Raw genomic sequence first — 13927 nt, forward strand, 5'->3', positions numbered from 1 at the left:
CTCTTCTTTACTCTTTGAATATACTAGAATGTCATTGATGAACACTACAACAAATTGATCTAAGAAAGGCTTGAAAACTCTATTCATGAGATTCATAAAAGCAGTCAGAGCATTGGTAAGACCAAAAGATATTGCAAGAAATTCATTGTGTCCATACCTAGCCCTAAAGGCCGTCTTGAGTATGTCTTCTTTCTTGACCCTTAATTGATGATACCCAGATCGAAGATCAATCTTGGAAAAATACCTTGCACCTTGAAGTTGGTCAAATAGGTTATCTATGCGTGGAAGAGGATACTTATTACGCACAGTTACCTTATTCAATTGCCTATAATTAATGCACATTCTCAAAGACCCATCCTTCTTCCATACAAATAACACAGGAACACCCCATGGAGAAACACTAGGGCGAATAAACTCCTTATCTAGTAGGTCCTGTAGTTGCTCCTTCAACTCCTTAAGTTCTGCAGGTGCCATATGATAAGTTGGCAAAGATATGGGCTCAGTTTCAGGAACTAAGTCTATACCAAACTCTACCTCTCGCTTCGAGGGTAAACCTGATAAATCTTCTGGAAACACATCAGGAAACTCCTTAACCACTGCAACATTCTTCAAACCTGCACCTTCTTACTTGAACATCTCTAACATAAGCTAGATACCCTTTACATCTCTTTCGCAATAATCGTCTAGCACTCACTACGGAGATAAGATTACTAGAGGCTATACTGCGATCTCCTTGAAATTGAAATTTTGCCTCCCTAGGAATTTTAAAGAGTACAACTTTATTATGATAATCCAATGAAACGTGACAAGTGGCTAACCAATCCATGCCTAAAATCACATCAAACTCAAACATATCCAAAGAAACAAGATCCACAGCTAATTCCCTATCTCCAATGCGAACTATACATCCCCTATACACCATATCAGTGTCTATTGCATCCCCCATAGGTGTTGATACAGATAAAGGATACTCTAACAAAAAAAACCCTAGCTTGACCTCTACCACCAGATGCCTGTCCCTGAGTTTGAGCAAATCCTCTACCACCAGAACCTCTACCAGCCTAACCGCGACCACCAAAACCCTGACTTCTACCACTATACTGTGAAACTGGTTGAACCTGAGAGGGAGCAGAATGTGTTGCTTGACCAGCACCCTGAGTTGTCTCACTAGTAGGACAGTCTTGTCTACGATGTCCCAGCTATCCACAACCAAAGCATGCTCCAGTGACCCAATTACAAGTGCCCTTATGTGGCTTACCACAATGCTGACAAGGAGTGGTAATAGGCTCAGTGCTAATCTGGTTATACCAAGCATTCCCTGCATGAGTCCTCTGCTCACGTCCCTGACCAACTCTAGATTGATGTGCCCTATTGCCAACTGTAGACTGAGAACTCTGCTTAGTATCCTGATAAGAACCCTGATGACTCTGTCCTCTGTTAAATTGATTACCTTGACTATCTTTCTTAAACTGCTTGCGTTGCTCACGAGCCCAACGTTCATCATCATACATCTCCATCTGTCTAGCCCGATCAACCACCTCCTCATATTTAGGTAGTCATAAAGGAGCTACACGATCAATTAGCCTGTCTCGTAAGCCCCTTTCAAACCTGCGAGCCTTCTTCTCCTCATTTGCAATCAAGTGTTTAGCAAAGCAGGATAATTTGGTAAACTTCATCTCATACTCTGTAACTATCATTTTACCTTACTTCAAGGTTTCAAACTCAAAAGCCTTAGCCTCTTGAACACTAGGAGGGAGAAATCGCACTAAGAAAAGAGAGTGAAACTCAGGCCAGAGGATAGAACCTTCAGGTTGCCCATTCTTCTTAAAGATATACCACTCACGAGCAACTCCCTTAAGCTGATTTCCTGCCAACATCACCATCCTAGCACTACTGCAACCCATAGTGTCATAACACCTCTCCATGTCATATAGAAAATCTACGGGATCAGCTAATGCATCCTCTCCAGTGAACTCCTTTGGTTTTAGCTTGAGAAAGTCTGTAGAGTCAAGGAATCGAGCCCTATCCTGAGCTGGTGCTGAAATAGAGCTAACCACTGGCCGCTGTGGTTGAGGTGTAAGGTACTTAGTTATAGTATTAACAGCACGATTCACTGCATGCAATCTCGCTGCCAGATCTGCCACAGTAACTTGACCAGCTCTAGGTGCTTGAGCTGTAGTAGCTAATTGGAATAGTTGTGCCCCAGTCTTAGCTATAGGCGTCTGTTCAGATGTCTGATTAATAGTTTGAGGTGGTACCTCCCTTGTTGGATCAAGGTTTGCACCATTAAGACCCTTGGCCCTAGTTCTCCTCTTGCGTCTAACAGACCCAGGCACCTATTCATTTTAGTAAACAAGCATTAAATTTGAAAATGTGAGCCAAATTAAGACAGGTGAAAAGGTACAAAGTACGCAGACATCTAAAGCAATGATAAACTGAAAAGACGCTAAGGATCCTATGCTCCGCAAGTTTACTAGACCTCAACCAAGCTCTGATACCAACTTTGTCACGACCCAAAATTCTGAACTGTGACCGGTGCATAATTTAAGTATTCTTTAATCATGCAAGCCTTATCAGAGTATCTTGAATGAATATATTGTCACTTACTAATCCCAAAAATAGACAAAATCCAAATAAATAAAATGCTGAATAAATATCATAAATATCCCATAAGTAAACTGCGGAGTCTCTACAGATTTCAAATAAAAAAAATTTAAACTGTTCAATAAACTAAACTAATTATTAGCCCGAGAAAACATGAATTCGGGCATACCATGAGAACAAATCAAAGTTGTCCCTCTCCAGAAAATGGACTGAATATTTGGATCAGCTGCAGAATTCTACTGATCTGAAATAGATAACAGATAGAGAAAATGTGGTTTGAGCTAAATGCTCAGTGAATGATAATTATAGCACACAACGGAATAGGAATAGGCAGACGCTTGATTAATTTTACAATAAATTTTCTATTCAATAAAATCATGCTCATGCTGTCAAAATCATTAATAAAATAACTTCATTAAACATATTTATAAAAGAAATTCATTCAATAAAAATTTTATGGTACAGTGCACCAGGGTGATGATACCCCACATCACCAAAGGGCAGATGGTAAGTGCGCTATCAGATATTAGATACCTTTCTCCTCATTCACAGATATTAATGCATATGATACTAATGCAAACCATAAACTGCAATGATGCATGACTCGATAATGCAACCTAATACCGTGATAGTCCACACGGCGGGGCCAGATAACAGAAATAGATACTGGGCACAGGTACTAATTCAAAATAGAAAATCAATTTGTACAAATCAATCAAAATCAATAAAAAATTTCAGATAGCAAATAATAAATGATAGTGCAATTCTAATAGTGTATTTCAATAGTTTTAGACAGTCAATAAAATCAAATCAATCTCAAATCAATTCAGTGTAACACATCGATAAATTTTATAATCAAATATCAATCAATATAAATACATTAAAGGCCTGTTACCGGAATCCTAATGGGTCTAATGCAGAGATAGTTGATAAAATTAATTATTTAATCAAAATCGAAATAAAATTCAATAAATAAATAAACTCTAGAAAATCACATATAAAATAATTATTAAAATTTTGATTTAAATTTCATTTAATAACAAACTTAATGCTAAGAAATTTTGAAAGGGACTAAAATGGTGCCATGTATTATAATTACCACTTACTTGGAACTTCCAAGACAATAGTTATTTTCAATGAAATAGAGATAATTTTAACTGACTGATTAAATATTCAAATCTCCTACATACCTAAAATATAAGAAAGAAAAAAAATATTAAATAATATATATATATATATATATATATATATATATATAACAATCAATTATTGTCCAATAATAATTATGATCAACTTAATTCAATATCAATGATCAAAAAATAAATTTTTAGAGTAGTTGTAACAGATCAAGAAAAGAAAATAAAATTAGATTCACCCATTATTGAACAAGGAATGAGAATTCTTACCTTGAAAATAGAATCGAAGGTGATGAATTGAGAAATAAAATTTTAGGAATTTTCTGCGCACATCAAATTATAAATTATAAATTTTTATATATTTATATATATATGTACATTTATAACAATAATTAAAAAATGATAAAAATACCTGTTGAAAGTATTTGGTAGAAAAAAGAGGTGACAAACAGGTTTTGAGAGTAAAGTTTAGCAGAAGAGATGATTAGGGTATATATATATATATATATATATATATATATATATATATATATATATATATATATATTTCAAGAATTTATTAGGTGTAGAATATGATAAGAGTTATTATTGAACTGGGTTATTCAGATTGCAGATATATATTTAATTTCAAAATAATATATATATATATCTAAAAATAAATAAACAGGCTATCCGATAAAATATATATTATTTTTTTCTTATAAATATATTAAATTATTATTAACTAATTAAAATAAAATAAATAATAAATATATATGAATTTCCACACATCAACTCTTCGTATACTAATATATTTATCAAATTTTTAAGAAGAAATATTTTTTTTTAAGGGGACAAATAACTAGGACAATTAACAATGATATTAATTGTACTTATTTTTAATTTACTTATATAAATATAAAATTTTTTTATAATATTATAAAAAATTATATATATATATATATATATATTTTATCGGCAAGGTACAAAAAAGTGAAAGGAGCCTTAAATTTAGCCTGATCAGATTTTAAGAAGTGCATTGTATCATCAAACTATACGAGGCTAGATAAATTATTAAATAGAAAGAAAGTTAAATAATTTTATATTTTTAATATAATTAATAATGTACTTTACCTAATAATCTTCAGTATCATAAATGTAACTCTATCTGTACTTCAAAACTTCATTATTGCAAATATTAATGGCCTGCAATTGAAATGCCAACCACTGAATTTTATTTTATTCAACGCTCTAACCGCTAACAACTGAGATTTTTATCATCCATAAATTTGGATTTAATTCTCTCTACCAAATGTCATTATTAGAATTTTCTATTTCTTTTAAATTTCAACTCTGCATTTGTCTATTAATTATACATAAGGATTTCATTAATAACTATTCTTTTCCTAATTTTGAGAAAAACAAATTTTCAAATTTAGCTAAAACTTTTTATTTTATCAAATATTTGAAATTTTATAAATCTGGTTTTCAAAAATAATTTGTTTGATATTTCATAATTATCTACCGATTTACTAATTAATTTATTATATTAATTTTTTAATTTTTTTAATCAATTATATTAAATTTATAATTTAAAAAAATAAAATAATAAATTATATTAAATGATCATTGATTTTTAATTTATAGCTGTTATTTTATAAAAAAAAATAAAAATATAATTTTATCAAAAAAATTAAATTTAAAAATAAGGTATTAAATAATAGTATTATAGTTATATATATTTATAATGATCAAATTTTAAAAAAATGTTAAAAATAATTTCAATAAAAATAAAATATGAAAATTTAAATTAATGTTATTATATCAGTGTTTTAATTTTCTTTCTTTAATCAATTATGTTAAATTTATAATTTTAAAAAATAAAATTATAAATTATATTAAATGACCATTGATAATTTATGGCTATTATTTTATAAAAGTGACAAAAGTACAATTTTATTAAATATGTAAATATTAAAAATAAAGCATTAAACAAGAGTATTATAGTTATATGTTATAAATTTTAATAATTAAATTTTTTAAAAAATATTAAAAATAATTTTAATGAAAAATAAAATATTAAAATTTAAGTTAAATATGAAAAAGTTAATTTTTATTAAATTTATGCATAGTATATGCATTTAACTAGTATAATATATGTAAGTGTTTAATCTTAAGCATTTTTTTTAGTAAGGAGATTAGAGAAATAGAGACTCAAATCTATATCAACTAAGTGAATGATATGTCTTCAGTCATTGAATTAAGCTATAATAGATACTGAATTAATTAAGTCAGACTAAATATTTAATCTCAAGTATTTAATCATTAAATTATTAGTCCAATTAAAATAATTATACATTTTTAATTAAATTAAATTAATTAGCTAAATATAACCCATATTTTATCGGAATTGTAAATATATTCTAATTCAGTAATATACGAATTTACAAATTGTTAGTAACACTATATATAAATGGGAAAAGGTTAAATGAGTCAACTACACATGTCTTGACTTTATCCCACCTGATTGTTTTTTTTATGATTTAAATTTAGATTTATCCGTTTAGATTTAGAGTTTTGAAAATTAAGGTTTAGAATTTAAGATTTAAAATTTAGAGTTTAGAATTTAAAATTTGTAATTTTAGAACTTAAAATTTAGGGTTTAGGGTTTAGATTTTTAGAATTTAGGATTTAGAATTTTAAGATTTAGGATTTAGAATTCTTGGATTTAAAATATATGGGTTTATAATATTAGGGTTTACCGTTTAAATTTTTAAAATTTATTTAGAATTTTAGGGTTTAAAGTTTTTAAATTTTAGAGTTTAAATTTTTAGGATTAAATTATATATATGAAGAGAGAGGTAAGACAGATAGGATAAATATAATTGAATCATGTAGCATTATTTATATAAATATTAAACAAAATTTATTTTTTATGAAAATTACGTATAAATTAAACTAATAAATTCATATTCTTCAAGTTTGAAACAGAACATAAATATTTTGATTTCAAATGTCGATCTAGCACCCCCTTATATGCCTACATCTGTGTAGCAGAATGGGGTGGCTACCACACTTAAATAGAATTAAATTGTATTAAAAGACCGGTGATAAAATTCAAACATAAAACCTTTTATTTGACGATGATTTAACGAAAAATTATTAGGTGTACTCGGTGTACATGTACCATCTCTCACAATCATGTGAGACTCACTCTTTATATTATAGAAAGAGCACACTTTTTTATGAAAGAAGAAGTATTATATTTTAATACTCTGGGGAGCATCTAATAATTAACCCTATTTAACTTACTTTAATAATATAAAATCCAACTTGTCCGCTTATAGGCTACATCTAAGAATTGAGTGCAAAATACTCCACTACATCAATTAAATCTGGTGGTTAGGCTATAAATGGCGTTGCATTTATCAGAAGACACATCACTCATTAAATTATTGGTCTTCGATGTACAGTTGGCCTTCGATTTAAAGAAGATAGAAATTAAGAAAATATAGGATAGGGATATTCTAAATGTGCTTCTTTTTTAGAAATTTTAGAATAAAACTATTATATGTATAACCATTGTATTATGGTTGTTGTGCTCTATAAAAATTATTGGTAAGTATGAACTTGTAAAATAGAAAATAAATAAGTTAAAAGTTTAGAATGCTTTCAGTGAGAACTCTTTGATGTTCAAATTAGAGCTTGCATAAAAGAAATTTTTATAAAATTAAAATTGATTGGTGGTGATGACATACATATATATTTGAGAGAATTTTGTTAGAATTCGATTAAGAAAAATTTGATTAAAGTGGAATTCAGAATTCTAAATAAGATAGCATGTTTACCTTTAACAAATAGAATTAGTTAATATACTTATTATTCTGTTGACATTAGGATATTTTTTAAGGAGATACTGTATAATTATTCTATCAACATATATTTTTAACCTAAGCAAAAAATAATTTACTTGAATAATTTGACTGTTAATCGATATTTATAATTTGTAAAAGAAAAAAAATTGATTTAAATTTTGATAATTTCTCTTTCTAATAATAATAATAGTAATAATAACCCAATTCATAATAAAATTAGTTGACTCAGAACAACACCACAATCTTAATTGTGGCTGAAATTGAAGGAATCGAAAGTATAGGTGCAATGATCATTGAATTTTTTACCAGCTTTATTAAAATATCATTTGGTTAGTAGCCAAATAATGAGTATCTAATTTACAATGTAATATTAAAAAAAATACTAAAGTTTAATTTATTTTTTAATAAAATTATTATTATTAAATTTTTATTTTTATTTTTTTAGAAATGAAAGTGTTTGATTTTAGCTATATCTTACATAATAATTAATATTTTTTTCCTTATATAGCTCTACAAGCTTTAGGATTATCATACTTAGCCATCATATGAAATTTTTAATTTATATAGGAAAATCTTTATGAAAATTTAGCATTATAGCCTGAATTATTAAATTTTAGTTGTAAGATGAGACCATTTTAAAAGTGAATGGTAGGTTAAAACCTTAAAACAAAATAAAAGTTTATGATTTTACTAATTTCTATTTTTAATTAAATATTTAATGTTATGTCATCAAATTTTAATTATGTTGACTAACAACAAAAAATATATAATTCTTTTTGTCACAAAGTTAATACCACAAAATTAATATCATAAGACACGTAAGATACGAAATTGATTCTTTTATGATTTGAAAAAAACGTAAAATCATAAAATATATTTTTGTATTTGTAATTTTTATTAAATTAAAATTTAATGATCATGCTGAAATTCAATCGCAAATGAGACTAATTAAAAGTGCAATTAATAACTTGTTTTACTTTGCTCTCCTATAAATCCCAAAATGCAAGACTAAAAAAGAAGCACAAAAAGCTAATAAGATAAACCTCCAATTTCTCTTTGCTTCCTGCTCTTGATATCTTGTTATGGAAAAGATGAATGTTACATCCCAAGTCGCACCCCACCAAAGGTAATTAAGGATGATATTTTCTATTCTCTCTTTGTTGTTTTTGATCACATATATAAATTAAAATCAAGTTGCAGCCATCTCTCAGTAACAACAGGGATTCTTATTCAGAAATTGATTCTTTCTCAGGCTAGCTACAAATAACATGGATATTCAGACATTTTCTTCATTAAGTTTGTGATATAACATGTAAAACGATAACCCTTTTGTGATCAGCTAAAATGGAAAAAAAAAAAAAAAGAAAATCAATTTTGTTCTTATTTACACCAAAATTAGAGGATCTATTAATCCATACATGCACAATCATATATCTTCTGTATTTAACTAATTGAGCGTTTTAGAAAAAAAAATTTGTAAGCTCATGTGCTTGTAATCTCCAGATTTCTATGGTGATACTTTTGCTTTATTCCTTTCACCTATCTTTTTTTTTTTTTTTTACTTGGCATTACAATTTCAGGTTAGCAGGGAAGGTGGCAATTATAACTGGTGGAGCAAGCGGCATCGGAGCAAGTGCAGTGCAAATTTTCCATGAAAATGGAGCCAAGGTTGTGATTGCAGATATCCAAGATAACCTAGGCCTAGCCATCTCCAATAAGCTTGGTGGTAAAAATGTTTCCTACTTCCACTGTGATGTTAGAAACGAAGATGAGATCAGCAATCTTGTGGACCTCACCATTGCGAAATATGGAAAGCTCGATATAATGTACAACAACGCAGGAATTTTAGATCGCCCATTTGGAAGCATTTTGGACACTACAAAATCAGAGCTAGATCGCTTAATTAGTGTCAACTTGGTTGGTTCTTTTCTTTGAGCCAAACATGCAGCCAGGGTGATGGTTCCCCAGGGCCAGGGTTTCATATTGTTCACTTCAAGTGCTTGTACAGTAATTGGAGGGCTTTCAACTCATTCTTATGCAGTAACAAAATATGGGGTTTGGGGCCTGGCCAAGAATTTGGCTGCTGAATTGGGGCCGCAGGGAATAAGGGTGAACTGTATTTCACCTTATGGATTAGTAACCCCTATAGGTGGAACAATTGATGAATCTATCATACCTGTGGCAGAACAAGCATTGAGTGAAATTGGTAATCTCAAAGGGCAGATTCTTAGGCCAGTTGGAGTGGCAAAGGCTGCACTGTACCTGGCCAGTGATGAAGCAAATTATGTGAGTGGACTTAACCTTGTGGTGGATGGAGGGTTCAGTGCTGTGAATCCTACCATGATGAAGTTTTTCAATCCTGAAGAAATCGAAACTACACCCAAAGTTATTCACCGATCCAATATGTGAAAGTAATGTTAAAATTTTTTTCATCTTAAAAAAACTAAGTAGATGCTAATTGCAAAATTAGTTGAATATGGCTCTTATATGGCTGTTTTTTCTTCTCCATTTTCTAGGATCCAATAAAAGGTCTCTTCTTTTACTGCTTGTGAGTTCAGAAAGTTTTTCCATTGTGTGAATGTAACTAGCACTTTTGCCATCAACTTTGTGTTTAAGTTTGTTCAACATTTATTTACAACTATGAAAGTGATGGAGTTATTTCATATAGAATATTTTATATGAAATAATAATTTAACAGTAAATGGATATGAAAATCGATTCACTTTGAATTTAATATATAAATATAAATATATAATATTATATATTTAATAAATAAATTTTATTATACATTTTATATCTAATAAAGTTTACATAAAAAAAAATATATTACTATATTTATATATGTATCTTGTTACTATTTGTTTGTCATTTGATGACAATCAAAATGATACTTTATAATTTTTAGAAGGTGGCAGTCCATTTTTAGAATAAATGTGAGTAAATAATAAAAATAAATAAAAAAAAAAGTAAAAAAACAAATATTTATTTATTTATTTATTTTTGTCTCGACGCTCGCGTTGGTGGCTGCCAAAAATTGAATGCACTTAATCTCATGTCAGCCACGACAATGAAAGGGAGGATGAATTTGAAGCAAAATCTCCTCGTTTAGGTATAACCATCACCCAAGTCAAATATATCCTTATCCAATATCCAAGAATATATCCATGGAAATTTTTATGTAGAATAATGCACCCAGATAAATTTTATTATATATTTTATATTTTAAATAAATTTATAATGATTAAAAAAAATTTACATCTATCAATATTATTATTTTAATAATTTAATATATTGAAGTTATAAAATTAAAAAATAGTAAAATTAAAAAATATACTTATAGTTTCAAAAAATTAATATATATATTATTTTAAATGAAGTTAAAAAATAATTTAAAAAAATTAGTTTATCATTTTTATTATTAAAATAATTAATTTAATTTTAAAACAAACCACAACTAAATTAATAATTTAATTGTTAAAAAATAATAATTGAATTTTAATTTCCATTTACATTCTACTATCTATTTTTCAGTAATATTATAATTAAAAGTTTATATTTTAAATATTTTTATATTAATGAAGCTATTATTTATTTTTAGTTGGCTGAACAAAATGAGCTTTTTAAGGTATTTTAAGGTATATTTTCACATGAATTTGAAATTAATAGTACTGAAAATTTTTGAGTTTATGTTAAGAGAATTACTCAATTTTAGGGCCTTGAATTCTTTTTAGCTGTGGCCATCATGTTAACGTAGTGGGGCCATGAATTCATCGGATAAAGGAGTGATCTGGCAACATTGGAGAACGCAGCCGCCAGGGTAGATTAGTAAGCAGAGTTGAAGGATTTAGGGCGAGAAATCACCATCTCTTGTAACTATTCAGAGTTTTTCTCTTATTTTTCTTAATTATTTTGATTCTATTACTTAATTTTCATTGTATGATGGATTCTGTATTTGATCAAACAAATTGGGTTTTCAATTTTTTTATAATGCTGGATTAAATTTTTTTTTTCATTTAGAATATTTAATATAGCTTGGATTTAATTTTAATTTTAGAGATTTAATCTTATTTATTATTTGCACTTAATATTTTTTGGTATTAATTTTGTGGTATTTGATTTCTATTCATAACCAGTATTGATAAAGAAAATTGTGAATTTATGAATAATAATAAATATCACAAAAATAATAATTGGAGTGAAAGCAAAATGTTTAACCTGTAAGATTTTGGAAATAATCATAATAATTAATAAATTAATGACAAATTGAATCTATTTTTTAATGACAAATTGATTAATTAATAACAAATAAATATAATTAATTAATTAATGACAAATTGAATCTATTTTTTAATGAAAAGATTAATTTATTAATAAAAATAAAATTTAAGGACCAAATCGTTGCTCAAATTTAAAATAAAAATTAATATGTGAATTTTGCTTTAGGTTAGAAACTTGGTTGTAAATTATTGACCCTATTGTATTTATCTATACTAAATTATAAGGAATTTAAAAAAAAAAAGATTGTATTTCATTTATATGAAAAAAAAAAAAAGCAGGAAAAGGGCTAAAACCCAATTATAACTTAAGTAGGCTAAAAAGTAAGGCCTGATTAACAGGTAAAAACTAGCTAATAAGCCAATCGATGCTCTCAATCCAAAAAAACTGGATCGAATGCGTGCCCCAAATCCACTATCATCAGCTAAGGCTAAAGAGAAATTAGAGACACAACAGCCAATGGGAAGAAGCACCGCCTCCTCTCCGATGGGATGTCACCAGGGAATCCACATGCTCTGAGGGGTATTGGAGTTCCATGCAATGCTGAAGTCAGATCTGAGAGACTCCAAGAAACCCATCCCCAATAACCAAGGAAGAGTCGAGCCAGGACCCAAAAAAAGCCTAATGAAGCGCAAGATTAAGGGGATGTTGGGGAACCGAGGACAAAGGGAACGGTAGCGCAAAGCTCTTCAGCAAACATTAGCCTACAAGGGCTACCGCAACAAACGGTGGGTAGTGGCCCAAAGACACGAAAATAGTAGCTGGACTGAAAAGGGAATGGAGTCGTCGCCATTTCCTCTGAAGGAGCTTCGAGTTATGTGTCAAGGCTCCAACATTACTCCCCATACGAGCATTGATGAACATTCGCATAGACAAGTCACTGTCAAATTCTTCTTCATCATTGTAATTTAGGGTAGCTTAGGGAGTCAGTATATTCTGTTCAAATCTTTTCAGTTCTGTGATGTATGGACTGTTATATTATAAAAAATTAGAGTTACATTTACGTTAACAATTTAAATTTTTAATATAGTTATAAACAATTAATCCTATAATTAGTATTAAAGTTGAAATAGTGGTGAAGCCATGATTGTGCAATGCCATGAACTTACATGCTCTCTGAGTGGTGGTGAAGCCCTGTTGTAGAGAAGGAGCCCCTTCCTTTTTTTTTTTTTTTTTTTAAAAAGTTGTTTTGTTTTATTATATATCCTGCAATTTAAATTCAAAATTTGCACCCTTCTCTCTTAAACAAATTATTTTAAAGGATTTGTCTCCCTTCTTTAAAATTATTTTTAAAAGAATTTGTCCCTTCCAACTTATTACTATTATAATCAATTAGAGATATATATCATTGATATGAAGTCCAATTGTGAGTTTTCAAATTGATTGTGCTGAGAAAATAATAAAGACAAATAAATATAATTTGGCTGCATTAGTTTACAACTTTATTACATTGTCTCTGATCTTATCTGTTATAACTGCATCTATTAAAAGGGTATTTTCTGCTAATAAAATTATAAATAATTAGTTATGCAATAGAATTGGATATCAATAAACTGATCGATTGTTTAGTCATATATATTAAAAATGATAATTTTGATAAGATTGACAATGAAATTATTATATAATATTATAATGTATAAAAACTTGTAAAGAACAACTATAATTTTATTTCTTTTTTAATTTTTATTACTATAAAAAATATTAGAGATAGTTAGAGAATATTTAATATAGCTTATAAGCAAGTCAAAATTACTTACAAGTAAAAGAAAATTATAAACTTTTTTTTAAATTACAATAATTTACTTTTAATTAAAAATTTAGAGATAGATATTTAATGATATTTAATAATCTATAAAGAGTGACAAAGTTCAATATTTAGTAACTTTTTAAATTTATTTTTAATTTTTGTTTGTGCATCCGTCACTATTATCATTAGTGATTAAAATTTTTATTATATTAAAAAAATAGTTAATAAATTCAATTATGTAACAAATATTTTATTTATTTATAAGATTTCAGTAATTATCTTAAGTAAATTAGCTAAATAAAACATGATGA

The 13927-nt window shown here is 28.1% G+C and overlaps 2 protein-coding genes across 2 annotated transcripts; both read left to right on the forward strand.

The window, feature by feature from the left end:
* Positions 1-8604: 8604 nt before the first annotated feature.
* On the forward strand, positions 8605-10138 carry LOC131180276 (tropinone reductase-like 2). Its single transcript, XM_058147879.1, has 2 exons — positions 8605-8720; positions 9175-10138. Exons 1-2 carry the CDS (start codon positions 8677-8679, stop codon positions 9527-9529), a joined length of 399 nt encoding a protein of 132 aa, XP_058003862.1. The 5' UTR covers positions 8605-8676; the 3' UTR covers positions 9530-10138.
* LOC131180275 (tropinone reductase-like 1) lies at positions 9269-10193 on the forward strand. The gene has a single exon (XM_058147878.1). It carries the CDS (start codon positions 9551-9553, stop codon positions 10001-10003), a length of 453 nt encoding a protein of 150 aa, XP_058003861.1. The 5' UTR covers positions 9269-9550; the 3' UTR covers positions 10004-10193.
* The last annotated feature ends 3734 nt before the right edge of the window (positions 10194-13927 follow it).

This window comes from Hevea brasiliensis, chromosome 5, assembly GCF_030052815.1.
Source record: "Hevea brasiliensis isolate MT/VB/25A 57/8 chromosome 5, ASM3005281v1, whole genome shotgun sequence".
Taxonomy (NCBI): Eukaryota; Viridiplantae; Streptophyta; class Magnoliopsida; order Malpighiales; family Euphorbiaceae; genus Hevea; species Hevea brasiliensis.